The 26608-nt window shown below is 39.1% G+C and overlaps 1 protein-coding gene across 6 annotated transcripts in view; it reads left to right on the top strand.

Annotated features, from left to right (window-relative positions):
* The first annotated feature begins 4816 nt into the window (after positions 1-4816).
* LOC115259365 (uncharacterized) overlaps positions 4817-26608 on the top strand; it is a 298623-nt gene continuing 276831 nt past the window's right edge. The window contains exons 1-2 of one of the 6 annotated variants that reach the window (XM_062845477.1): positions 4817-4991; positions 15386-15916. In XM_062845477.1, coding sequence (XP_062701461.1) covers positions 15856-15916 — 61 coding nt within the window. In that variant the 5' untranslated portion in view covers positions 4817-4991; positions 15386-15855. Of the gene's footprint in view, positions 5009-7055; positions 15917-26608 lie in introns of those variants that run through there. The other 5 variants (XM_062845473.1, XM_062845476.1, XM_062845472.1 and 2 more) reach the window with 5 other exon arrangements.

Genomic DNA, 26608 nt, shown 5'->3' with positions numbered 1-26608 from the left:
CATACGTCCTGGTATATATTCAATGAACTTCTTTTCGGATTTTTCCAGGCACTGGTGGGATTTCACGAGTGATTTCGATAGTAATATCTCCTTGGATTTCTCTAGAAATTCCAACTATCCAATTCCAACCTCCAGAAATTATTCTAGGGATTCCTCTAGAAATTTCTATTTGGATTCCTACACCTGAAATTCCTGGAGGATGGCTAAGAGAAGTTCCAGGAGGAATTTCATAAGAAATTTCTAGAGTAATCCATTAATAAAATCTCTGGAGGAATTCCTGGATGAGCTTTTTGAGAAATCCCTGAAAGAATCACCAAAGACATTTCCGGAAGAATACTAGGAAGAGTGTCCGGAAGAATCCCAGCAAGAATGCTAGAAGAAATCCCTAAAGGGATTTCTGTAGGTATCACAGTAAGAATTTATTGAGCAGTCCTTCGAGGAATTGCTGAAATAATTGCAACAGGAATCGCTTATGGATTCCCAGCTGGAGTTCCTGGAGGAAGGCCAGAAAGAGTTCCTGGAGGAATCCTATGCGATTTTTTTTCTAGAAATTTCAGGTATTTGGCGTAGCCAGATTTATTTTCTCATTCATTCTCCTTGATCAACACGAGAAAGAGCGGGATGAAAGAAGGGACCATTGCTTCCTCTTCCATCCTTCTTTTTCTCGTGTTTGTTTATGAAAGTGAGTAAAACAAAATTGGCTACGCCAATGATCCTAGCATAAAATTTCTAGAGTATTTTTGGAAGGAATACCAAAGGAACTAATGGTACAATCCTAGGAAGATTCTCTTGAATAATCACAGCAAGAGTTTTCAACGAGGTTCCAGGAGAAATTCTTAGAAGAATCCCCAGAAGAATTCCGGAAAACTTCTGGAGGAGTCCTAGAAGGAATTGCTGGACGAAACACAGCAAGATTTTTTTGAGGAATGCGGCTGGAATTCATGGAGAAGACCAAGAGGAGTTTCTGGAGGAATCCCATGAGAAACTCATGAGGAAATCCTTGGATAAAATGTCTTGGATGAAAAATTTTGGAGGAATCGCCGGAGGAATTTCTGGAAGAATCTTAGTTAAAATCTGGAGGAATTCTTAGAAGGATTTTGGGATGTATCATTGTAGAATTTTCAGCAGAATTCCTAGGAGGAATTGCTGGAGGAAACTAAACAGGAATCCTCTTTGGAATGTCAAAAGGCGTTTCTGCAGGAATTCCATGAGAAATGTCTAGAAGAATCTTTCTGGGGAATTTCTGGATGAGTTCTTGTAGAAATCCCTATTATTACCATGGATAATCCCAGCAAGAATTACTGAAGGAACCCCGCATGAAATCTCTAGAGAAATCCCTATAAGAACACCTGAAGGTATTACAGTAAGAATTTCTGCAGGATTCCTAGGATGAATTGCAGGTAGAACCCACTTGCCATTTCTTTTTTCTCGTTCGTTCATTTTGTTGAACGCAAGAAAGAGCGAGATAAAAGAGGAGGCAAAGTGCCCCCTCTATTACCTGTTTTTTTCACGTGTTTGTTTACGAGAGTGAGTGAGAAAAAAGAAAAAGCTGCGCACGCTAGAGGTAGAACCACAGTTGCAATTGCGTGCAGATATATACGTGGTGTTAGGTTTCCAGAATCGTAGTGTGGACAAAGAATTCTATTGAGCAACTTTTGCAGTAGAAGATAAGTAGGTTTGTTTTGTATGCAAAAGTGATACTTCCCAGACAATTTATTTTCCTTCATCTTCCTTCATCATTGGTTTGTGAAAAAACCTATTCAACATAAACGAAGTGACAGGAGTTAAGAGCCACCAGAAAGTGATTCGAATTAGAAGTGGAGTAAAAAAAAACTCCTATGAAATCATTAATGACCAGTACTAGTTTCATAAGAAAATTTTACGATTTTATGATTCAAGAGTACAAGCGTAATGATGAATCAATTGATCAATGAATAAATTTCTTACTTTTCGCCAATCAAAAACATAAAAGACAAGTACTGGATTTATATATAAGGCACCGTTTTCATAAATTTTGATAAATTAATGAATTAAGACTACATGCGTCATGATATTATGATAAAATTTTCCACTGTTTAGCGGTGGAATTAAAAACATAAATGAAAAGCATAGTTTCATAAATAAAGCTTAGGGTTCCATAAAATTTCAGCATAGTACATAGAGTACATTCGGCATAATTTCATGCCTAAATTAATTCTGTTTGGCACTAAATATGGAAAACGTAACTCGAGGCAATGTTACGCCAAAACGAGTCATGAAATCGAGACGATTTTATGATGTATTTTCATGACATAAAAATATACATTTATGACCTAATCGCGACTGGGGTCTCCAGTTAGCCTAGTGGTTAAGGCTTTGGATCGCTAATCCGGAGACAGCGGGTTCGAGTCCCGTTCTGGTGGGGAACTTTTCTCGACTTCCCTGGGCATAGTGTATTATTGTCCTTGCCTCACAATATACAAATTCATGCAATGTGTATCTATGAAGCCTCTACAAATGTGTGCACGTTAAGTAAAATGTAATAATGGCGAGGGCAGTCGAGGTGTGCTTAAAGAGAAGATCAAAAGAAGGTCTGAAGAAGAATTATGGAAGGGATAAGCATTTGAGCTAACTACTGTGTCTCAAGGGGGGCGAAAATAATGGTCTCAGAGAAGATTTTACGTGGGTTTCAGGGAGATTTCAGGGGACTTTAAGTGGTTTTCAGGGAGATTTCAGGGGGTTTTGAATGGGTTTTGAGAGGCTTCAGAAGTTCAAGGTGATTTCAAGAAAATTCAGGAGATTTAAATGGCGTTTGAGGCAATTGCAGGGGATTAGTGTTTTTACGGGCACATCACGGTTTCAAGGAGTTCAGACGGTTTCAGGGTATTTTGAGGGTCTTAGAGGGTTTCATGAGGTTTTTAGGGTTGTTTCAGGGTGTTACAACGGTATTTTAGGGGTCTCAGGAGCGTTGCAGGTCTTCATCAAAAGATGCCTGCGGTATATAATTCGTACATGGTGGCCTCACAATTGGATTTCCAACGTGGAGCTCCATCGTCGATGTCATTAAAACCCGATAGCAACAGAAATCCGGGAGCAAAAGTGGCGGTTGGTCGGCCACACTCCACGCAAGGGCGGAAACGAAATCTGCAAGCAAGCGTTAGATTGGAACCCAGCAGGACATCGCAGCAGTGGCAGACTCAGAGGCTCATGGCGGCGCAGCCTTAACAACGAAATCAAGCAAGTCGACAGAAATTTGACCTGGCCACAGGTCAAGGCGATGACTGGCAATCGCCCAGGATGGAAATTTTTCAATTCGGCCCTCTGCACCACCGTGGGTGCCCAGGACTGAAAGTAAGCAAGTAATCTGGAGCGTTGAACGGGATCCAAGCGAATTTTCAAGGGGTCTCAGTGACGTCATAGGGAGTCTCAGAAGGATTTAGGAGCGTTTCAGGCGATCTCATTAAGATACAAGGAGTTTCAGGGGACTTCAGGGGTCTCTGTGGCGTATTAAAGGGTCACAGAAGGATTGAGGGGCGTTCCAAGGAGTTTCATGTTAGTGGAGAGTTTCAGGGCCGTGACAGGGGGCTCGGAGTTCTATGGAGTCTCAGGGGCGTTTCAAGGGGTCCAAGAGGGCTTTAGACGGGTTTATGGGATCCTAGGAGACTTAAGTCTGGTTCCAGCAGTCCTAGGAGGAGGAGAGGTTAAAGGAGGATTCAAGAAGTTTCGTTGGCGTTTCAGGGGATATCAGGGCGTTTTCCGTAAGTTTCAAATAGGTTCAAGGGCGTTTCAGGCGCGTTATAGGGGATCAGAAAAGGTTTTAGAGTAATTCCAGAGGTATTTTAGGAAGTGAACTCAGAAACGCTTCAGGGGCATCAGGAACATTTCAGGAGGATTCAGGGGTGTTTCATTGAGTTCGGTTTCAATTACGACCTTGAAGTTCCTTGAATCTCTCTGATATGTACCATGAACCTATTGAAACGCTACTGAGAGGGCTTTATACCCTCTAAAATAAGATGAAGAGCTATCGACTCTTTGGGTTTTCCTTAGAGCTAAACAAAAGAACAGAAGTATAATAGATACATTCTACCATGACGTTACAACATTTAACTCTTTAACATTTAACAACTCTTTAACTCGTAAATTCGACCGTGTACCTCAAAATATTTTTGCAAATTCGGATTCCTTGTAAAAATTGCCTTAAATATGAGCTGTTGAACAGTTAGTATAATTGTGCCACACAATATACGAATGCAAAAATGGCAAATTTATAAGGAATGCTTTCTGTTATAGGTTGCAAATTCCTTATAGAGCACTAACTGAAAAGCAGTGTACTATTCCACTTGGAACTTCAGGACAGAAAAAAGAAAAACACGAAAACCGACCTAGAAATCTAATTTGTCATTGTTTCCCATAGTTTAGAACCCCCAAATTACTTTATGATCTAACCGAAGATCTTCTGAGAGCCCATTCGAGAGAGACACTAACGCTGAGATCGTAGCATTATTGTATAGTGGCGTCTAGACGTGACGACTCTGGTGTCTTCTAGCTAAGCGTCTCTCAGCCAACCTACCAGAACATGGTTGATATTGTCGTCGTTGTTGTCACAGTCGTCGCCGCTTCTGAGGATCATATGGACGAAGGGGTTTCTCTCTTGTTGATCTCGCGCGCGTTGAGGTTCGAGATCATACGCGAGAGTTGGCCCTCCGCTTCGATCGTCACCGCGCATTCACGAGCGAGATCTCGAGAGAGCGAACTCCGCGTACTTCCAACTCCAAAGGTAGAGAAGAAGTAGGGGATCGCTGAGCTGCATCGGCATGGTTTTCCACCGGAGGATCTAAACTGTTTGCTGCTGCTGCGGACTCTGGTAGTAAACAATTTTTATATTTTAATTCAGTACGTGTCGATTGTTCGGATTGAGACGTTCTATACGTGCGGTTTACGGTGTATCCAGTGTTGATCGCGGTTCGATGTTGTCACCGTAGTCCTCGTCGCTGTGCGTACGCTATTCACACGTGTGTTGAAGGAGGAGGTTTGAATTGGTTTGGAGCAGCTCGATCTTCCCCGTCGTCGAGTGTGGTGAAGTTTATCGTGCTGATCTGTGAATCGCCGTGAGAGCCTTTGACATTTTGCGCGCGACACATCACACCAGTGTGCGGTGATCGTGACTAACAACAGTCAAACGGCGGGGTGGTTTGGGTTTCAGTGAAGAAAGATGACTCGTGCGTGATACGGGGTGCGCGCGCTCATCTTCAAACGGTTGAGAAGAGATCGTGTTTTGATTTTTACATAATCGCAATCGAGTCGTTACCTCGATTACCTTGCTTGTGGGCAAACAACCTGAACCCGAGGGACCTGCCAGGGCTGATGCTGCGCTGCTGCACGGACAAGATGAGTCGCTATGGTTGAGTGGTGTATCATCAGCATCGATCGGTTCGACGAAGGTGGATCTGTTGTGGCTGGGGGTTGCCTCAACAACCTCTTAATCAATTTTTTACGAGTCCCATCAGGCGTGTGAGCATTGCATATTATAGTCCTACCACTAAAGCGCTACTATTCTGTGTGCTTGCGCACGATGGGTGTGCTGTGCTGCGGCGAGGCTCGAGCGATATGAGGGGCTCGTAAATCAATGAAGAAGAGACCCCGCCGGCGAGAAGAGGGGAACCTGCTGTCGCGCGCGCTTTTGTCAAGGAAAAAAGATAAACGCGACATGCTCTTTCGGTGTGGTGCGACGTGCATATTAAATAACACTATTCTACGAGGAAAATTATCTAGAGTGTGCTTAGGTGGGATCTTTGTTGTCCAAAATAGTGGACCAGGTGCTAAGAAGTGCATATTAAATAACACTATTCTACGAGGAAAATTATCTAGAGTGTGCTTAGGTGGGATCTTTGTTGTCCAAAATAGTGGACCAGGTGCTAAGAAGTTCATTATTTAAGTTTGTTACAGTGATATTGAGGCAGAAGAAAAATTGTGATTTAAAGAGATAGGAGGAAATCAAAAACAACTTCTTTTCTATTTTTTTTTTGTAATTGTCATATGTGCACTTTGTGGGCGAAACTGGCTGCACATTGGGTCTAGGGCGGTTTTTACGAATACAATGTCTGTGCTGAAACCTATAGGTTTACGTCTTTGTGTTTCTTCAGATGAACCCCCATTATAGAGGCGTTAGATGAGACGAAGCTAACGTTATCGAAATTAACAAGCGTGGACTTTATTCAACTCCTACCCCCTGCCTGGGAGTATGATACTCCCAGGGATTCCATCAGAACTCCCTTCGAAGAATATAAATTTTCTCGGGATTTCCAGAAATTAGTCCTGCGAAATTCATCCATGGATTGTTTCGAAAATTTCTGTAACGATTCCACAGGAATTTCTTAACATGTACTTTTTCACAAAAATGTATCAAGGAACCATTTAGAAATTTTCTTCGAAAATTCCATTAGATTGTTCCTACAAAAATTTCTCAAAGGTACATTTTAGAAAATCCAGCAGGATTCCCGACCAGAAGCGCATAACAAGATCAGAACAAAATTGTAACAACCGTTGTTATAAATAACAGAATTTGATATAATTCTGTTGTAAGAACTTTTCTAAGTGGATATTCAAAACAAAATTAAAATTACATTTGTTATAATGTTCATAACAGAATATAACAAAACTTGTTTCCTGTTAATCTCTATAATAAAGTAATAAAAAACATGTCTCATTTATTCAAACAGATGTGTAACAACATTTGTTATATTGTGCATTATAATATAACTGCCTATAACATAATTTCGTTTATTGCAATCTTTGTTATATTTTTTGTAACAAAATCATTTCAGATTTTTTTAAAAACCGTCAAGGCGCCATTCACCGTGTGCCTTCGAATATTTTTTCATTATTTCCATATTATGATTGAATGATGACAATTTCCCATCAATTTCACCAATACAATGTTGAATTGGTGAAATTGAAGGGAAATTGTCATATCTTTCAATCATAATATGGAAATAATGAAAAAATATTCGAAGGCACACGGTGAATAGCGCCTCGACGGTATTTTGTATTGTTGATAATATTTAAAATACTTGATAATTTGTGTTATTTTGGACGCTCGAGTTAAGAGATTTTGATTTATAATAAAGCTTTCCTGAAATATATTACAGAACTTGTTATAATTTTGTTATGATTTCACAAGTTTAATCTTACAAAATTTGATGTAATCTTGTTATGATTATATCTCAACTTGTTATTCTTGTTTTACTGGGAGCGAGTTTTGCTAGAATTTTTGTTATTTTAACTACTAACGTTACGTGTTTTATAACAACCGTTGCACAGTGTTCGAAATCGGTGGTTTTGCGATCAAAATCAAATAACTTTTTTTCAGGTTGGTTCTAGAGGTTTGGCGTGTTCTATATAGTTTTTCTGCATGTTGAAAGGCGTCTTTTGATAACATGTAATTAATGATTAATGAGATAGAAACTTTATTTTTTCAAGAAAATTTTTTGAGAGGTTGGACATTTTCAGCAAAGTTGTAGCCCACAATAAGAGAAACAAATCGTCGAACATGTCAAAGCTCCACCTCTTACGGTTCTCGAGATATGGAGCGTTTTGCACAAAGTACCCCTAAAACTAGTTTTTTTCAGTGTAGCTTCAATATAAAAAAATCCTACAGCTTTGTGACCTTCTACAAACTTGTTCAGGACGTCGAAATACACATTTTTTCCGAAGACGTAAAGTCATTATATCTTAAAACAAAAAAGTTAGGCATATTTATCATATTTTAAGGTGAACTTTTACCTTAAGTAACTATTTCCGGCGCAAAATGGCGCAGATGGCTCAGTCGGTACTTGAAAGATTAGACTTTTTATTATCACTTGGGGGTGGAAACCCTCATGGGCAATAGTGGGAAAGGTGGTTTAAATACAAACTTATTATTTTGCCTGTATGTAATACAAGAAAAAAGATATAATGACTTCACATTTTTGGAAGAGATGTGTATTTTGACGTTCTAATCAAGTTTAAAGAAGGTCACAAAGCTGTAGGACTTCATCTGTTGAAGCTACACTAAAAAAACTAGTTTTAGGGTTACTTCGCACAAAACGCTCTATATCTCGAAAACCGTAAGAGGCGTAGCTTTGACATGTTCTACATTTTTTTATCTCTTATTATGGACTACAACTTTGCCGAATTGGGTTGTTTAGCGAATAAAATATTGCTATTTTCTATAGCCTAATCGAAAGAGCTCATTTTTCTGAGTATAACGTGATTTTATTAGATTTCAATACCTTTGTTTCGATGGTTAAATCAATAAAACAGTTTTAATTTTCGTGGATAGAATGACAGTTCAATCGATAAAATGACAGTTCAACCCGAATAAAAAAAAATCCCCATACAAACTTTAAATGCATTTTAAAAATAGTTCCCGGACTCCAAAAATTATGAAAATTTGGATTTAGACTAATTTTTGGGCGGAAAATCTGATTATGAAATAATCCGGATACCCCTAAAGAACCCAATTGACGTCTTAAATTAAAAAAAAATATATTCATCTCTAGGGTGATTAATCAATAATTACATTTTATCAAAAGATGCCTTTAAACATGCAGACAAACTTTGTAGAACACACCAAACCTCTAGAACCAACCCAAAATAAGTTTATTTATTTATTTATTTGCTGTCTTTAGTTAGAAAACTACACAGACCGATACTTAATCCTATTTTTAAATTCTATTCTACTAACATTAAAATGAAATTCATCATAAACAGCATTAAATAATTCACAAGACCTGTCCAGAGGATAATTACGTCCATAATCAGTTCTATGTCCGAGAATCCATAAAAGGCAACCCGGGTAGAGGTGAATAACAAACCAATAACTAAAGAATAACATATACTATCATCGTATCTAAATTTGCAATTTAGTTTTTGTGAATAGCGCAGGATGACATATAATCTTAAAGTTAATTAATTGTGATCGCAAAATCATCGATTTCAAACACTGTGCGTTGTTACAAAAATCATTGTAACAAAATAACACAACCTGTAATAATTTTGTTTTTTTCCCATCTAGTCGGGTTGCCTTAAAAATTCCTCCATAAATTTCATCAGGAATCCTTTAGAAATTCCTTCAGAGAATTATTTGAGAAATAACTCCTAAAATTTCATTCAGAAAATCATTTACGGATTTTTTCAAAAATTCCTCCATTTCTTCTGAAAATTGTCCAATAATTTGAAGATTTTCATGGATTTCTTCTGAAGCTTCGCCTGGGATCATTTCAGAAATTCTGAAATAATCACAATTATCTCTATAAATTTTACAATTTATTCTTATTGAGATTTTCAGCTCTAGATTGGTTCATCTTTGCATTAAGAAATTCTTTCAAATATTGATTCAGAAATACTTCCAGCAGCATGTTTTTTTTTTCAAAAATTATTCAAGTGATTGCTTCAGAAAATCATAGAGCTATTTTTTCTGCGGGAATTTCGTCAAGGATTTCATTGATAATATTCGCAGGATTGTCTCCTGGATTTTTTTAATTGCTTCAGGGATTCATCCAAAAACCCATCAAGAATTCCTTCAGATATTCTTGCATTATTATTTTCAGTGATCCTCAACAGACACAGATTCCTGCAGAAACTTGTATAGATTCAGGAGTTCCAGTAGTACACACTAGAAAAAAAACACCGACTTCGGTAATGTTTTACCGAAATCTCAACCTTAACGGTTTGTTTTACAGGAAAAAATCGGTAAAGATAGCAACTTTTACCAAACTTCGTTAGAGTTTGACAGATAAACGATAACAATTTACCGAAATTTTGTATTTTTTTCACAGAATTTCGTTAAAAACCCGCTACCGAACGCTCAGCAGTTGAGATTTCGGTAAAAATTACCAAACGCGACTAGCTGTGTGTGTCTTCCAAGGATACATCTCGGATTTTTACTACGGACCTAAAAAATTCTCCAAAAATTTTATCAAGGAATTTCTACAGCAGTTTTATGGGAGATTTCTAATAAATTTTTCCAAGTTCCCCTAAGATTTTTTTGAAAAAATCTTCCAGTCACTCCATTAAAGAATAACTTTAAAAGTTTCTCAATATTTTTTCTTGGAGTTTCATCAAGCGTTTCCCAAGAAGTTTCTCTGGAATTTCTCCAGGAATTTCTGCAAAAAATCCTCCTGGGATTCCTACAGAAATTTCACTGGGATTCCTTCAAAAATATCATCAATGATTTTTACAGGAATTAGACCGGAGATTTCTTCAAAAAATCCCTTTTTAAAATTTTATAGTAATTCCTCCAAGGATTCCTTCCGAAATTTAGTCAGGATTTCTTCAAATATATCTGCAGAAACTCTTTCAGTATTTTAAGGTTTTTTTTAGAAATTTCAGTAAGGGATTTCTTCAAAAGTTGTTCCATGATTTTTTTTCTTCATAAGATAAAAATGAGTTAAAAAATGAGAAAAAAAAACAGAGACTTAGGAGAGAGACAACTGTCCTTCCCCCCTGCCGATGCAGCGGACCAGAGATTTTCAGACGTCAAAGTGATTGTATTTATCTGATTAAATGTTCTGGAACATTTTGTGGCAAAAAAGGGATTCGCTTCATGAAGTCAAATATTTCTGGAATCGTTTTTGGCATTCTAGTTGAACAGATATTTAGTTAGAAGTTACAGTTGGACTATGGAAATCTGCAACAGTAGAGACACAAGTACACAGAGTGCCTATAAAATAAATAAATGGATAACATCCTACAGCATCTGTGTAGCATTTCAAATGTAGGGTATGTTTTGGTTAACAAGCAGCACAACTACTATTTATTGCCATTAAACTGCTAAGTGAGATGAGTGACCCACAACACATTTCCACTTTCTAATTTACGTGCCTCGGTTGTAGAAACCATTGTCATTCGCATGTCCTGTCAATTAAAGGTAGCAACAAAAAAAATCAATGGAAAAACATGACTAATAAATTCCATGGTTAGTTTCTTAGGCTCGATTTAATTACCTGGGTGGTGCGAAAGGTATTTTGATCTACAAATAAGTGAATTGAATTAGGCGCTGCCACTGTCATATTAGATGAAGAAAACATAATATCGTATCTCGGAAATATTAATTACTCATACAAGACAACAGCCCTTCAACAGGTCCTCAACGGGGTGCTCACTTAACAGAACAGTCCGGAAACAAATAATTAGTTTGGACTACTAAGACAATTACAATTTTTAAAATTTAAAGAATCACGAAACACAGCCAGTCGGAATAGGCATGAAACAATCAAATGTTTATACGGGTTTGTGTGGAAAGTATAAAGGTGTCACCCATTTGTTTCGTTGCATGATTTCATGCTGCTGTTTTATAACTCAGCGGCATGAATCCATATGGATATGGCTCAGCATCATGATGTTTGATGAATGTAAACAAAAAAGGTTTTAAAAACCATGACTTTTTATGAAAAGGGTCAACAAGATTTATGACAATCGTTTTTATCGTCATGATATCATGATTCGTAGTCATGACATTATGAAGTGGATTTTTTATCATGATTTCGTCATGATTTCGGAAACGGATTTTTTACCACACGCTAAGAAAAAGTTACTCTAAAAATAGTAAGATCCACTCAAATCAGTTCTAAACTGGAAAAGCTAAAAAAATAGTAAATCGCACTTCCGCTAGCGCTGAGCTAAATGCTTACATCAACTGGAACTTGAAGTTCCAGTTATAGTTCAATTGAGTATACGCTTTTGACTTCTAAATAAATAACTTTAACTAAATATTTTGCTAGTTCTATGAGTATATATATCACATCAATTTGTTTGTTTCAAATGAAGAGAACTTGTGTCTATGAAATCAGCTTACCTTACCAACATCGAACATTTTATAGAATTTTCAATAGTGATGACAATTCAAAAACTGTTATGGAATTGGATTTGTTATTATTTTCTGTAATTTTATACATGTGAAAAAGTATATCGGAACATCTGAATTTATTAATTGGAATGGATTCACATTACATTTTACTTGAATAAATGAGTGTTTCAAAGAAGAACGGATGTTTCCGTGTTTTTACGAAACAATCCAAAAAGAGTTCATTATTTTATTAATAAAGTTGATCGTTTCGAAATTCGATTCCAGCCCGAGTAGAAAGGAATAACAAAAGCATAAGAATGTGCGTTATTTTGGCAACATATATGAATATTGAAATCAGTTATTTTCATGTTACCGTAAACCGGGGTCAAATTGATCTCCGGGTCGAAATTGATCATACGATTTTTCGTTAGATAAAACATACTTAAATTAGTTTCCAAGCAAATATTGTTCAGTATCGGTTCCCATCTGCATGATAGTTGAAAGGATATTACTTAAAATATGCCAATCGTAAACGAAAAACGTGTGATCAATTTCGACCCGAAGATCAATTTGACCCCGGTTTACGGTACTAATATTTTGTTATAAACTTGTCTGTCAAAAACGGCAAAATGATAAATATCATAACAGGCAATGTACCTGAAAGATTATTTTAATAACTTGTTTTGTTAGTTTCAATAATAACTTGATACCAGTGAATTCGATAAATATTACAATAACAAAATTTGAAATTCATGAATCATGGATAATAATCCGAGAGCAAAATATGTTACGATATCAAACTCTTAGCAAAATATTATCCTTCAGGATTGCAAGGATTCCTCCAAAAATTTAATAGAATTTCTTCAGAATTTTCCTAAACTTCCTAAAGTTTCGCCAGAAATTCCTTCTATGTCTTCCCGGGGATTTCTCCGGGATTTCTTGATAAATTTCTGAGACAATTCTTCCAGAAACTCGTCGTTAGATTTTTTAAAACATTTCTTTGAGTATTCCGTCATATATATTCGTTAACATATTACACCGAAAAATGTTAAATTTCAATTCTTCCACGGATTTTCATTGCAAAGATTCATCCAGAATTCTGCTAAGAATTCCTCCAAGGATTTCTTCAGAAATTCTTGAGATCATTTGTCCATAAATTCGTCCTAATATTTCTCTGAAAATTTCTTCAAAAATTCTACCAGGAGTTCTTCCAAAGGAATATCCAGGATTTTTTCAGAAGATTTGTCCAGGAATTCCAACAATTGATCAGATAATTTCTCTTGAAATTTGTACGAGAATTGCGCCAGTAGTTCTTTTGAAGGTTTCCAGGTTTCTTAGAATTTCTTCAGAGGCTAGGAATAATATCAGTTATAAAATCACAATGTTTCACTTCGCTTTACCTATGGTATAACTTTTTTAAGAGGCATCGGATCACTTTGCGGTATTCGACAAAGTTGTTTGGAATATAGTCACCTACAAGAATACAAGAAGGTTTTATTAAACGAGCGCTCAAAGTGCCACTTTGTGGCAAAAAATCGAAAACTTAAGATTACTGTATACATTTGGCCAAGTTTTCCCATACAATCTTTAAGCTCGTTGAGCACATCCTTAGACTTATTCGATTTCGTTCAAATTTTGAACGTACCATCTGAAAGTTCAAAACAACCCGAGCAGAAGGGAATACCTTACAAATACCATGTGCAGAGCAACCTGTACTATAAGTCCTAACACTGTTATTGCTTTGTTTTTCTGCGAAATGTTAGAAGAACATCACAATAACAATTGGAAGTATTTGTACAGAGTTTGGTATTGATGTGATATATGTTGGTTCATGGTGAAAATAACTAAAGAACAAGTTTTGGTATTATATCCTTTAGCTATCGAACAATACAATTCAATAGTAAGAAATGTTATTACTTCGTTATCCAAATACAGGACTTGTTATAAGAAATACAACACTTCGAGTGTTATTCGAGGTGTTATTTATACAAAACTACACAGAAAAAAATATTCATGTAAAATTCAGCGAGAAAAAATGCAGATAAAGGGAATGCTAGAGTTGGTGCATATTTACATAAGATATCATGTAAAATTACGTTACAATCGTGTGAATTTCCGCTAATAGTCACGTAACCGGTTGGAGTCTATGATGATTTACACGATGGTTGGCGGAAATTTACACGATGGTAATGTAATTTTACATTATATCTCATGTAAAAGTGCATTAACTCTAGCATTCCCTTTATGTGCATGATTTCTAGCTGAATTTTAACCCTCTAATACCCAATCCCGCCTTTAGACGGGGTATAGTTTGAGCATTTTTGTAATCTTTGTTTCGTGGAAAATCATTTTTTTATATTTTTGGATGATATTTAGGACTGTTCTGTATATCTCAAAATATTTTTTGGTGTATTTTAAAGCATATACGCATTTTTTAAAAATCATTGAAAAAATTATGTTTAAGTCACCTTTTAGAAGTCATTGTTTATTTAGTATTGAATCGTTACAATTAACGTATTTCATTTTTTCCCAAATCATTCTATCCTTGTTTAATGGTTTAAGCGAATGGAATACACTCTAAAATTATTTTCCTTAAAATAACACGGAAAATAAAATTTTCTGTGAAAAAAAAATAATAATATTCCAACAATAATCATAAAATCTCAAAATGTTTTCATCTCAAAAAATCCGTTCCCCAAATTGGCTTCCAGGAAAAATATAAAAGTGTGGGGATGTTCAAAAATAAAAATTAGAAAAATCAAAAACTGAAATTCACGAAATCGAGAATTAAAAAGAATTATCTTCCAAAACATGTTTAAATCGATTTTAGATGACGAAAAATGATATTTAGATCAAAATCAAAAATTTGGGTATTAGAGAGTTAATTACATATTTTTTCTGTGTATGGTATTCCTTTTTGTTATTTTGCCTAATGAAGGGCATATCGAAGTACAATGATATTTAAGATTATTACCTTGATATGTTATACATTTCTGCTCGGGAACTGATTCAGGAAACATGATTTTTTAATAATTGTATGTTTTTCATACAAATGTGGACCACCCTAATGTTCAGCGTTCCTGTTTGGATCGCACAACACCTTTACTAACATTAGCATGTCTTCCGGGATTTCCCAAAAGGTTAAATGTCAATTTGCCTCAAATCTGATCTGACGCACTAATTTAACAAGTTATTTTTTCAATTTCCCACGGAGATTTTTGAAGCCAACAAAGATCCTATCTTCGCTCGCACTCATCGAAAACCGATTAAACTTCTGTCGACCAGTGTGCAGCAGCAGCAGCAACAGCAGCAATATAAACAATCTCCACGGCAAGGAACCTTGCGCGCGTTATAAAAGTGAATCTTCATTCCAGCATCCACCCGTCCTGTCTCGGACCCCCTCGGGTCTAGTGTGTAAATATTACTCCTCGCGGTGTAGCTTCCCCAGACTTCGAACGAGTCCCCCCTCCATCCAGTCCCTCTCAATTACATACGACAGCATCCATTTGAGCAGCATATTCCGTATGCAAAGTGTGTTTTGTGCGATTTACCCGAGAGTGTAATTTTGCGCCGTTTCAGCTGTGGAAAAAAAAGTGTGTCGTCGTGGGCTGAGCAAGTCTCATCTTCGCGTAAAGGTGGAAACGTACTGCTGCAACTCGAACCCGGGAAAATATAAATACAAAGTGACATAATAATTATCATCATCAACAAAAGAAGTACCAACCAGGCAGCGAAGTACCCTCAGCAGGTCACCACCACCGTAGCCGTCGTCGTCGCCGCCACAGCATCTTCTTCAATAACCGTGACGCGAGCGAGTGTGATTGTTGTTTGCTGGTTGCGAACGATCCCCGGACTCAGCAGGTCTTCACGGGATTTTAATCAGCAGCGAGCGCATCTTCGGTCGCACAGCTGCAGGCCAAGCCGTGCGGAGCCGCCGTCCGTCCGAACCGTTGAAAGTGAGAGTTGATCGCGCGTGTCGCTGGTCGCTGGTGATTGCCGGCCGTTCAGGAAGATATTGGACCGACGCAGTCGCCGTACCTGTGTAGAAGATGTTCCTTCGACGGTCCTCGCTGGCAGTGCTGGTCATATTTGGATACCTGCTAATTATAGGTAAATAGCATTTTTTTTTCTTACGCGTCGACGACGATATATTATGCACTTCTTCTAGCTTGTTTTGTTTCAAGATTGGTGATGCCATGCCGGCCCGGCTGACTGGTAGATTGTAGGCCGTTTAGATTGATGGGGGATGGCCGCAGCGTCAAAGACGGTCTGCGTCAAGAGTTTTCCTTTTATGACGATGATGACTGACTGTGATGGGCTTGCATATGGCCATCGAATCATCATTGGGGGAGAACGATTTTTCTCACGGTTATAAAATCAACGTTTTTTTTATGGCGTACATCGTATAAATGCGTGACACCGTCGTCGTTGCTACCCCATAGATCTAACCTTTTTCGACGACAAGTCATCAAAATTAGCGGGACATTAGTTAGTGAGTTGGCCATATGATAATCTTCAGAACGGGCAAATGCTGATGTGTGAAAGAAAAAGTTGTAGGACACCGATTTTTATTACCATTGGAAAATTGATCAATCATCCATCAAAGTTTCAGTTCCTAAGGGCAAAGGGGTATGGGTTCCCTAAGCTACACCACTTTGCCATTGTTTATTTGCAAAGTTTCTTTAAAAGTTCAAACATCGTTGTTCGGTATTTTGCAAAGAATTCCTTTCGCAGTATAGTTTTTTTTTGTTTCGTGCATAATTCGACACTAAACATGTAGAGCTTTTATCTAATTCCCGTCTGTCTAAGCACCGACGAATTATGATGGAATTTATTCTTGCACCTCGCCTAACCCTCGTGGCTGATTTGATATCAATTACTTATTTGTAAATTAGCTTGTCATGTAAAACAATATTGTAAAAAGAACTACATACAATTTCCAAATAATAGTACCTCGGATTCTGTTTCGGTCTAGTCCACGTCTATGTCGGGCACAACCTGTATTTAATTCCCGACACACCTACGTGACACTATGGTATATGGGTCATTCCATATGAAGTGACCGAGAAAAAGTGAAAACCTGCAATCGACCATCACGGATTTGAACCAAATTTGGCTGAAACATTTGTTTAGATTAAAAAAGAAAAAAATCCAAAATTTGGTGCCGATCGGATCACCCCTCGGCCCGTGGCAGCACCCCTCGTGTTGGCCGATATGAAAATTATCCTCCCTTTCTTCTATTTTTACCATTGAAACGATTGCACATACACATTTTTGACCTTCGGCATTTTTGTAGGAAATCGTTCAGGAAATCCAGAAATCCAGATACAGTATTGCCAGATATCATATTTTTCAATTTTAAAACTAAAAATCGATTTTTCTCAAAAAACCTATATTTTGATTTTAAAATTTTTGATTCCATCGTGTTTATCAGACGCTTTTCGATCGAAAAAGCTTAACTCACTAAGGTAATTTGCGTTGTTCCTGAGATATAGCGTTTTTAAGAAAAAATATTCATTTTTTTTCATATAAAGTATCATATAAAATCTGGTGCAGTTTATAAATTTCGCAAAAAAAAAACATTATTCGATGCCATATAAAGACGTTTTGTGCTGATTAAGGGTATGCGGTATGGGATTTTTTCAAAGCGATACAAAACGGAACAGTATGAATTTTTTTTGGGACGATGCGGTACGAAACGAAACGAAATTTAAAAAAGAGTTCGATATGAAATTCGAATTCACTCGGTATTTTTCGAAACGAAATTTCCGTAAAAATTTCGCGGAATATTGTAGGTGTATAATCTTTTTTGTGAAAATTGGTACTGTGTGCTTACATTTTTGTTTACCGTAAGATTGATGCTTTCTAAAACATGATTGATTACAGAAAAGGAGCAATATTGTATTCATGGAGCAATTATTTTTATTTCTTTTTATTCATGAATTTTAACTGAAGCTAATTCTCCATACTTCATGGAGCAAAGTGTACTCAGCTGTGTTATATTATATAGCCAATCATTTTGGTATCAGTCGTTAATCTACCGTCACCTCACTGTTAACCTATAAATGACCGACTTTCTTACCTACTTCCCAACTAACAATCACTCATTTTACAAGCACCTTTACGATGGATTAATTCAGTATAATGCTGAATAACATTTGAATAATTTTCAGGCACAACCTTTGTACGGGTTTTGTTCACACAAATTGGGAAAAAGTATAAAACATAGTGTTGTGTACCAAGTGAGCTGTTTGTTGTTAAATCGTTTAAGAACTATATAGTAAAGCTGTTATTCAACTCTATAAAAAAAGAACAAAAAAAAATTATTGCAAAATTTTTCAATTTTCACGAGAGTTTATAATTGGCCCTTATGCTGTGAACAACTTTTGTGAAATAATAACAACACATAAATATACCTAAATCAAGATTCGAACTAGAGACCCATCGATTGCCAGCCGCATGCCTTCCTATCTGCGCCATCCTAGAGATGATTAATTGCAGCGCTCAAATCTTCTCGTGGTTTAATAATGATCATACTTCGACTTCTATTCAGCAGTGGTGAATTAGCACAACATTATGGTTAACAATTGAACAACACATTAATTCAGCTGTTGTTCAAAAAAACACGTCTTTTTTATCCTGTACTCTGAGTCGAAGTAAGATGAAACGAAAGCGCTTATATGACTTGCGCAAAACAAATTATACAGTTACAAGTGCTAATTTTTACATGAATTCAACAAGAAGCAGGAAAAGGTCTTGTTAAATTATTTTGTAAAGGAAATATTGCGAGTCGAATAAAAATCTTATTAAACGCTTGAAAAGTGTTTTACATTATCGTTGTTATACCAATACGAAAGGTTGAACATCCATTTAGTCTCCATTTAGTCTAGTGGTTAAGGCTATGGATCGCCAATCCGGAGACGGCGGGTTCGATTCCCGTTCCGGTCGGGAAGATTTTCTCGACTCCCTGAGCATAGTGTATCATTGTACTTGCCTCACAATATACAAATTCATGCAATGGCAGGCATAGAAAGCCCTTCAATTAATAACTGTGGAAGTGCTCAAAGAACACTAAGTTGAAGCGAGGCAGGCCAAGTCCCAGTGAGGACGTCGAGCCATAAAGAAGAAGAAGAAAGGTTGAACATGAGCTACTTTTTCAATTGAAAAACCATTTGTACAGTAATGTGTACAGCATAACTTTAGTTCAGCTATCATTACTATAATAAAGCAATAGTTCAGCATGCATGCGTGTATGCGGCTTGCGATTGTTAGTTGGGTTTCAAGGGGATCTTGGAGGTATTTCAGGAAATTTCAGAAAGTTTTTAGGACCCCATCACAATATCTTTTGAAACGCCCCTGAAATGCCCTTTGATTTAAAGGTATTCTTGAAGCCCCCCTAACCCTGACCTTTAATGCCTCGAAACGCCCTTGAAATGCAATCAAACCACTAGGAACGCCCTTAAAATTATCCTGAAACACCCTAAAACTCTCTGAAATACCTTGAATCGCCCCTTGCTACGCCCTTTGATGGCTCCTGAGATCCCTTGAATTGCCCTTTAAACCCCTTAATTGTATTAAAATGCCCCTGAATTCCCCATAATCCCATTAAAACGCAAACAAATTTTGACAGAACGCCCTTAAAGTGCTACTCAAATCCCCCAACATGATCCCTTGAAACGTTACTGAAACCGCTTGGGACCCCCTTTTTTGGACTCTCAGGGAACTTTCTGGAAACTCCCTTAGCCCCAGCTCAAATTCCCAGGAGTAAGACCTGTTTTCGCGAACTCGATTCCTTCTTAAACCCAAACTTAATTTATGCATAAATTTCCCTCTTTCATTCCTTTTTCAATTTATGCAGCCCCAGCCATGTGTAAAAAAGAGATTCCAGTGTACCTTAAATTGCTTTTAAAAGTCCCTTAATAAAGTTTTCCGGGATTTGGCAATTTTGTCAAAATACTCCTTCCAGAGTCGAAAACTTTTATATCAACTGCGGTTTTTTTTTGTATTTGCAAAGATATTTTCCCAAAGATATCTCTTGGGTGCGATTCGATTTCTTTTCCTAAACTTGAGCCTTGCGATCCTTGTCTATTGTCATCTAGCTTTTCTTAGAACAATCCAGGTGCGTTTCCACGTGGTTGAAATCTTTATGGCATTCATGAATTTGGCGCAGAACATTAACTATCTTCTATCCTATATTTTATACTTTATCCTATCACTTCAAATATTTCGAGATATTGTTGTAATTTTTATCAGTAACTATAGATGAGGAAGATTTTTAAACGATTTGCATTCACACTATATTTTTGTTTTCGAAATTATTTGGCAGTTTCGCGGAATTCCGTTTTGTTTCGTCAAAGTGTAGTTTTTGAAGGCGAATTTTTTTTTGAATTTGACGAAACGAAACGAAATTCAAAATCATTAATTTCGCCTAGTTGAATTCCGTGGAATTCCGCGGAATTTCTTTTCGAGGGGTATTTGGCGAAGCTTTTCGGTATACCGCATACCCTTAGATTTGAACAATATCAAGTACAATAAGGATTAAAAAAATGTGATAGTGTTGCCAGTTCATCTATTATGAGCCTATCGTAATGAAAATGCATAACCTGTTGAACTAAAAATGTATCTATTGAGATCATCAATTCTAAACAAATTTCATATATTTTAACATTATCGGAAGTGCTGCCAAATATGTAATATTAATTGAAGAAATCTTAATTTTATGAGAACTCTAGTATAAAATCTAATTAACAGGCCAAAAGTATTTTTTTTTATCATTTAGGTTTAGTACATTTGGCACCATCGACGAAAATATATTCAGGAAAACATTTGTTGGGTGTATTTATAAGCAACAGTGCTGAAAATGTCATTTCGATATAACTACTACATTCAATGACCCACAGCTGATTTCAGAATCTGAACCTGAAAATATGGAATATGATAAAATATGAAGTATGATATCCTTTGGAATTAGATAATATTAGATACTACGCATCGTCGGGCAACTGATAGCTCAACTCTTCAGTTTTTTTTTTTATATTGGAAGGTTCAACTCGTTATAAAAATCCCTGTAAAAATATCTTTTGATTATTTTTTACGGCAGTGTTGCCAAGTATGCTAGTTTCCACGGAAACGCAAACAATAAGTGCGGGATGCTTAGTATTGCGTTTACTCTGTGAATGCATCACCCCTATGAGGGGATCGCAGAATAACAGATCATGTTTTTCATTGTTCCGGGCAGAGAAGTGAAGAAAAGTGTTGAGTATTGTATTGTCTATTGATGTGATTGCATATGGTATGAGTTTTTGTTTGTTCTTCGTGGCGATGAATGAACTAAAATTTCTGAGTGAAATGGGTTAGTGGCGTTTGCTCCCTAGAGGGGTGGTAACTACTTTCATTGGGCTTTTTTTGCATAGAAAAAGGATCGGTTGTACGCGAATGTTAATTCCGGTAAATCAAATCGATTGTTCGATCAATTATAGGTGACTCCCAGATCGACAATGTATCGTATCATATTAAGGATCGGTATATTCGCCTCACTCCATTCATATTCACTCCTCTTTGCTGAATCGAATCGAGAAAGATGCAGCAAACGGGTTGTCGTGATCAAACACGCAACCCCATCACCAGTGGGAAGCCATGCGCAAGTTGCTTGACATGGATATACGTTGCCGTTCGTCGCAGTTTGGATCGCAAGCGAATGAATGAAAGGCGAATGGTGAAGAATGCTGGTGAGTGATCGAAGTGGCTGCTGTCGTCGCTGACAAGCAAACACACAAACTAAAGCGACAATCGTTCGCTGCGACCAATCACTAAGTAACAATAATGAATTGTTTTGCCATCTATGCCCATACTCATGCAGTGTTGCCAAATATGCTCGATATGTTTAAAAAACAGAAATCATTTGTTTTTATTTGGTGTTATCTATTTACGGAAGCTTTCGTGTAAATTAGATGTTTACAATAAAAATGACATGTGCGGCAACACTTCCATCTACAATAAAACGACAATTGAAATGAATTTCGCAATAGATACATTTTATATTTTAACAATTTATCCTCATCTTTTGCATTAAACCAATTTTTTTATTGCTAACTATCAAACTAACAATAACTGTCAATTATCGGGTCATTTTGTCAGATGGGACCATAAACAAGAAAACACAGACAAACAGACGTAACATTGGCAATATTTCCATCGACCACGGTTTTAACGATTTTTTCAAGATTTCTTCCGAAATTTCTCTTGGAAATCCTCCCGAGGCTTCTTCTGGGATCTCTTCCGGGATTCCCCCAAGGGAAACTCCCGAGATTTCTACACTATTTTTTTTCTGAAATTCCTCCAGGGGTTCTTTCAGGGGTTCGCCCAGAGTTCTTTCTGAGATCTCTCCCGTGATTCTCTCGGGGATACCTCCAGGATATTCGAAAGGACGTTTTTTTACAGATTCTTTTAGGAATTAATTCTAGATTTTTTAGAGATATGTTACAGGGAATTTTGTCGGTATTTCCCCAGGGATTTCTCCTGGGCATTTATCATGGATTCTTTCAGGAATCTCATTCCTCCCAGGATCCCCTCATTGAGTCTTCCCAGGATTCTCTCAATATTTTTTCTGGAACTTATTTTCTGATTCTTTTAGAGATACTTTCAACGATTTTCCCCGGGGTTCTTTTTAGAATCTCTTCTTCGGTTCCACAATTTATCTCTTCATTGAATTCCCATGGGATTCCTTCTAACATTCCTTCAGGTAATTTGCGCGATATAATTTTAGAAATTCCTGCGATTTCTTAATTGATTTCTCCCGGAATCCTTTAGAGATCTTTTTCATAATTTTTTTTAAAGATTTTTGCCGTGATTTTTTCAGGGAATCTTTCTGAAATTTTCTCTAGGTTTCTTCTGGGACTCCTTACGGGAATTTTGGGGATTCCTTCAGGTTTTTTGCAGAGACTTAGCTGAATTTTTTACTGTTCGCCTACATATGATATGTCAAATAAACGATGAGAAAGAATTTAAAATTGTTTTTTTCTTATTGCAAAAAAAAATTCTTCATATATTTTTTGGAAATTTTGCTAAAATTTAAGGAGATTGTCCCTAAAACTTGCCAATATCTGACGTTGATGCTTGTGTTGCGTTGTTTTGGTACGGTAAAGGCTGGGTATGCTGCGCAATTCAGATCCCATTGTGATCCACTAGCCTCTGCCCAGCAACTCCTATCCCTACCTCCACGCGGTACCGGCCGGAAACTATGAGAAACCTTAGGGAAGATCGGATAGCCGACCTCGGTGGGAACTTTGGTCGTAGGCTGACAGGGAAGGGGGGAGGGGTTTGCTTCGGTAAACCTGAGCGTCTGTTCTCCAGGAGGAGCGGCTCACAACAGCGTCTGATCCCCATGTTAGGGGCGGCTGATCTACGTCCGAGTGTCAGGGAAGGACTCTAAGCTCAACTGTGCACTATGGTCCTCCGGAAAGTAGGGGGTTGGTGTCAGGCCCTACGAGCCAGCCGTAAAAAACCATTGTAACGGAAAATCAGCAACAGAATAATACGAACCGAGACCAACGGCAACGACCCCAGCGAACAAAAAGGACTTGCGATTGGAAACTCGGTACGTGGAACTGCCGATCTCTCAACTTCATTGGGAGCACCCGCATACTCGCCGATCTACTGAAGGACCGCGGGTTCGGCATCGTAGCGCTGCAGGAGGTGTGTTGGACAGGATCCATGGTGCGAACGTTTAGAGGTAATCATACCATCTACCAGAGCTGCGGCAACACACGCGAGCTGGGAACAGCTTTCATCGTGATGGGTGATATGCAGAGGCGCGTGATCGGTTGGTGGCCGATCGACGAAAGAATGTGCAGGTTGACGATCAAAGGCCGATTCTTCAACTTCAGCATGTGCACAGCCCACACTCCGGAAGTACTGATGATGACAAGGACGCATTTTACGCGCAGCTCGAACGCGAATACGATCGCTGCCCAAGCCACGACGTCAAGATCATCATGGGAGATTTGAACGCTCAGGTAGGTCAGGAGGAGGAATTCAGACCGACGATTGGTAAGTTCAGCGCCCACCAGCAGACGAACGAAAACGGCCTACGACTCATTGATTTCGCCACCTCCAAAAAATATGGCTATACGTAGCACCTTTTTCCAACACAGCCTCCCTTACCGTTACACCTTGAGATCACCACAGCAGACGGAATCTCAAATCGACCACGTTCTGATTGACGGACGGCACTTCTCCGACATTATCAACGTCAGGACCTATCGTGGCGCCAACATCGACTCCGACCACTATCTGGTGATGGTCAAACTGCGCCCAAAACTCTCCGTCATCAACAATGTACGGTACCGGCGACCACCACGGTACAACCTAGAGCGACTGAAGCAATCGGATGTCGCCTCAGCATACCCGCAGTATCTCGAAGCCGCGTTGCCAGACGAGGGCGAGCTGGATGAGGCCCCTCTAGAGGACTGCTGGAGTACAGAGAAAGCAGCCATCAACGACGCAGCCGAGAGCACCATCGGGTACGTGGAACGGAATCGACGGAACGAATGGTTCGACGAAGAGTGCAGAACGGTTTTGGAGGAGAAGAATGCAGCGAGGGCGGTAATGCTGCAGCAAGGGACTCGACAGAACGTGGAACGTTATAAACAGAAGCGGAAACAGCAAACCCGCCTCTTTCGGGAGAAAAACCGCCGCCTGGAAGAAGCGGAGTGTGAAGAAATGGAACTGCTGTGCCGTTCCCAAGAAACACGGAAGTTCTACCAGAAGCTCAACGCATCCCGCAACGGCTTCGTGCCGCGAGCCGAAATATGCAGGGATAAAGACGGAGGCCTTTTAACGGACAGACGTGAGGTGATCGAAAGGTGGAAGCAGCACTTCGATCAGCACCTGAACGGCGTGGAGAACGTAGGCACGGGAGCCCACGGCAACGGAGGAAACGACGCCAGTGCAGCGGAGGACGGAAATGAACCAACTCCCACGCTGAGGGAAGTTAAGGATGCCATTCACCAGCTCAAAACCAACAAAGCAGCTGGTAAGGATGATATCGCAGCTGAACTCATCAAGATGGGCCCAGAAAAGTTGGCCACCTGTCTGCATCGGCTGATAGTCAGGATCTGGGAAACCGAACAGCTACCGGAGGAGTGGAAGGAAGGGGTAATCTGCCCCATTCACAAAAAAGGCGACCATTTGGAATGTGAGAACTTCAGGGCGATCACTATTTTGAATGCTGCCTACAAAGTGCTATCCCAGATCATCTTCCGTCGTCTGTCACCTAAAACGAATGAGTTCGTGGGAAGTTATCAGGCTGGCTTCATCGACGGCCGGTCGACAACGGACCAGATCTTTACCGTACGGCAAATCCTCCAGAAATGCCGTGAATACCTGGTCCCAACGCATCACCTGTTCTTAATTTTTTTTTTTCTTAATCACTTAACCTAATTTACAGCTCTTTTGTCCACTAGGGTACTACGTGAGCGATTCCAATTGGACGCTGCACTTCCACTTTTGTACAGCGCCTAAATGTATTCTATTCTATTCTACTGTATTGAACTGGTTGCCTTTGTGCTTCTTTCATTCTTCTACTCTGTCAGTGGTAGACTGATGAGCACGATGATGCTGATGTGTGCCTGCTGTTCCTTTTCCAGTCCGATTGGGGGTCCATTATGAGTTGCGGTTCGCCGATATCCATATTCCAGGTCCGTTAGAGCTATATGCTCCGAAGAGGGTCAGGTGCCAGCTGCTCTCGGGGGAAGAGCAACTGACGAAAAATTGCAAGTGCCGGGGCTGGGTTCGAACCCATGACCATTCGCTTATGAAGCGAACGTGTGGACCACTGCGCCACGGGCCCCGACATATCACCTGTTCATCGACGTCAAGGCGGCATACGACAGTATCGACCGCGCAGAGCTATGGAGAATCATGGACGAAAACGGCTTTCCTGGGAAGCTGACTAGACTGATTAAAGCAACGATGGACGGTGTGCAAAACTGCGTAAGGGTTTCGGGTGAACTATCCAGTTCATTCGAATCTCGACGGGGACTGCGACAAGGTGATGGACTCTCATGCCTACTCTTCAACATCGCTCTGGAAGGTGTGATGCGACGAGCCGGGCTCAACAGCCGGGGAACGATTTTCACAAAATCCGGTCAATTTGTTTGCTTTGCGGACGACATGGACATTATTGCCAGAACATTTGGAACGGTGGCAGAGCTGTACACCCGCCTGAAACGCGAAGCAGCAAAGGTCGGACTGGTGGTGAATGCCTCAAAAACAAAGTACATGCTGGTAGGCGGAACCGAACACGACCGGATCCGTCTGGGTAGTAATGTTACGATAGACGGGGATACTTTCGAGGTGGTGGAGGAATTCGTCTACCTCGGATCCTTACTGACGGCTGACAACAACGTGAGCCGTGAAATTCGGAGGCGCATCATCAGCGGTCGAAAAAGATTCACCCACGCACCAAATGCACCATGTACAAAACGCTAATAAGACCGGTAATCCTCTACGGGCACGAGACATGGACCATGCTCGAGGAGGACCTGCAAGCACTCGGAGTTTTCGAGCGACGCGTGCTAAGGACGATCTTCGGTGGTGTGCAGGAGAACGGTGGTGTGTGGCGGAGAAGAATGAACCACGAGCTCGCTGCACTTTACGGCGACCCAGCATCCAGAAGGTGGCCAAAGCCGGAAGGATACGGTGGGCAGGGCATGTTGCAAGAATGCCGGACAACAACCCTGCAAAGCTGGTGTTTGCAACTGATCCGGTTGGCACAAGAAGGCGTGGAGCGCAGAGAGCACG

Source organism: Aedes albopictus, chromosome 1 (genome assembly GCF_035046485.1).
Source record: "Aedes albopictus strain Foshan chromosome 1, AalbF5, whole genome shotgun sequence".
Classification (NCBI taxonomy): domain Eukaryota; kingdom Metazoa; phylum Arthropoda; class Insecta; order Diptera; family Culicidae; genus Aedes; species Aedes albopictus.
Note: the sequence above shows the minus strand (reverse complement) of the source record. Positions and strands in the feature narration are given on the sequence as shown.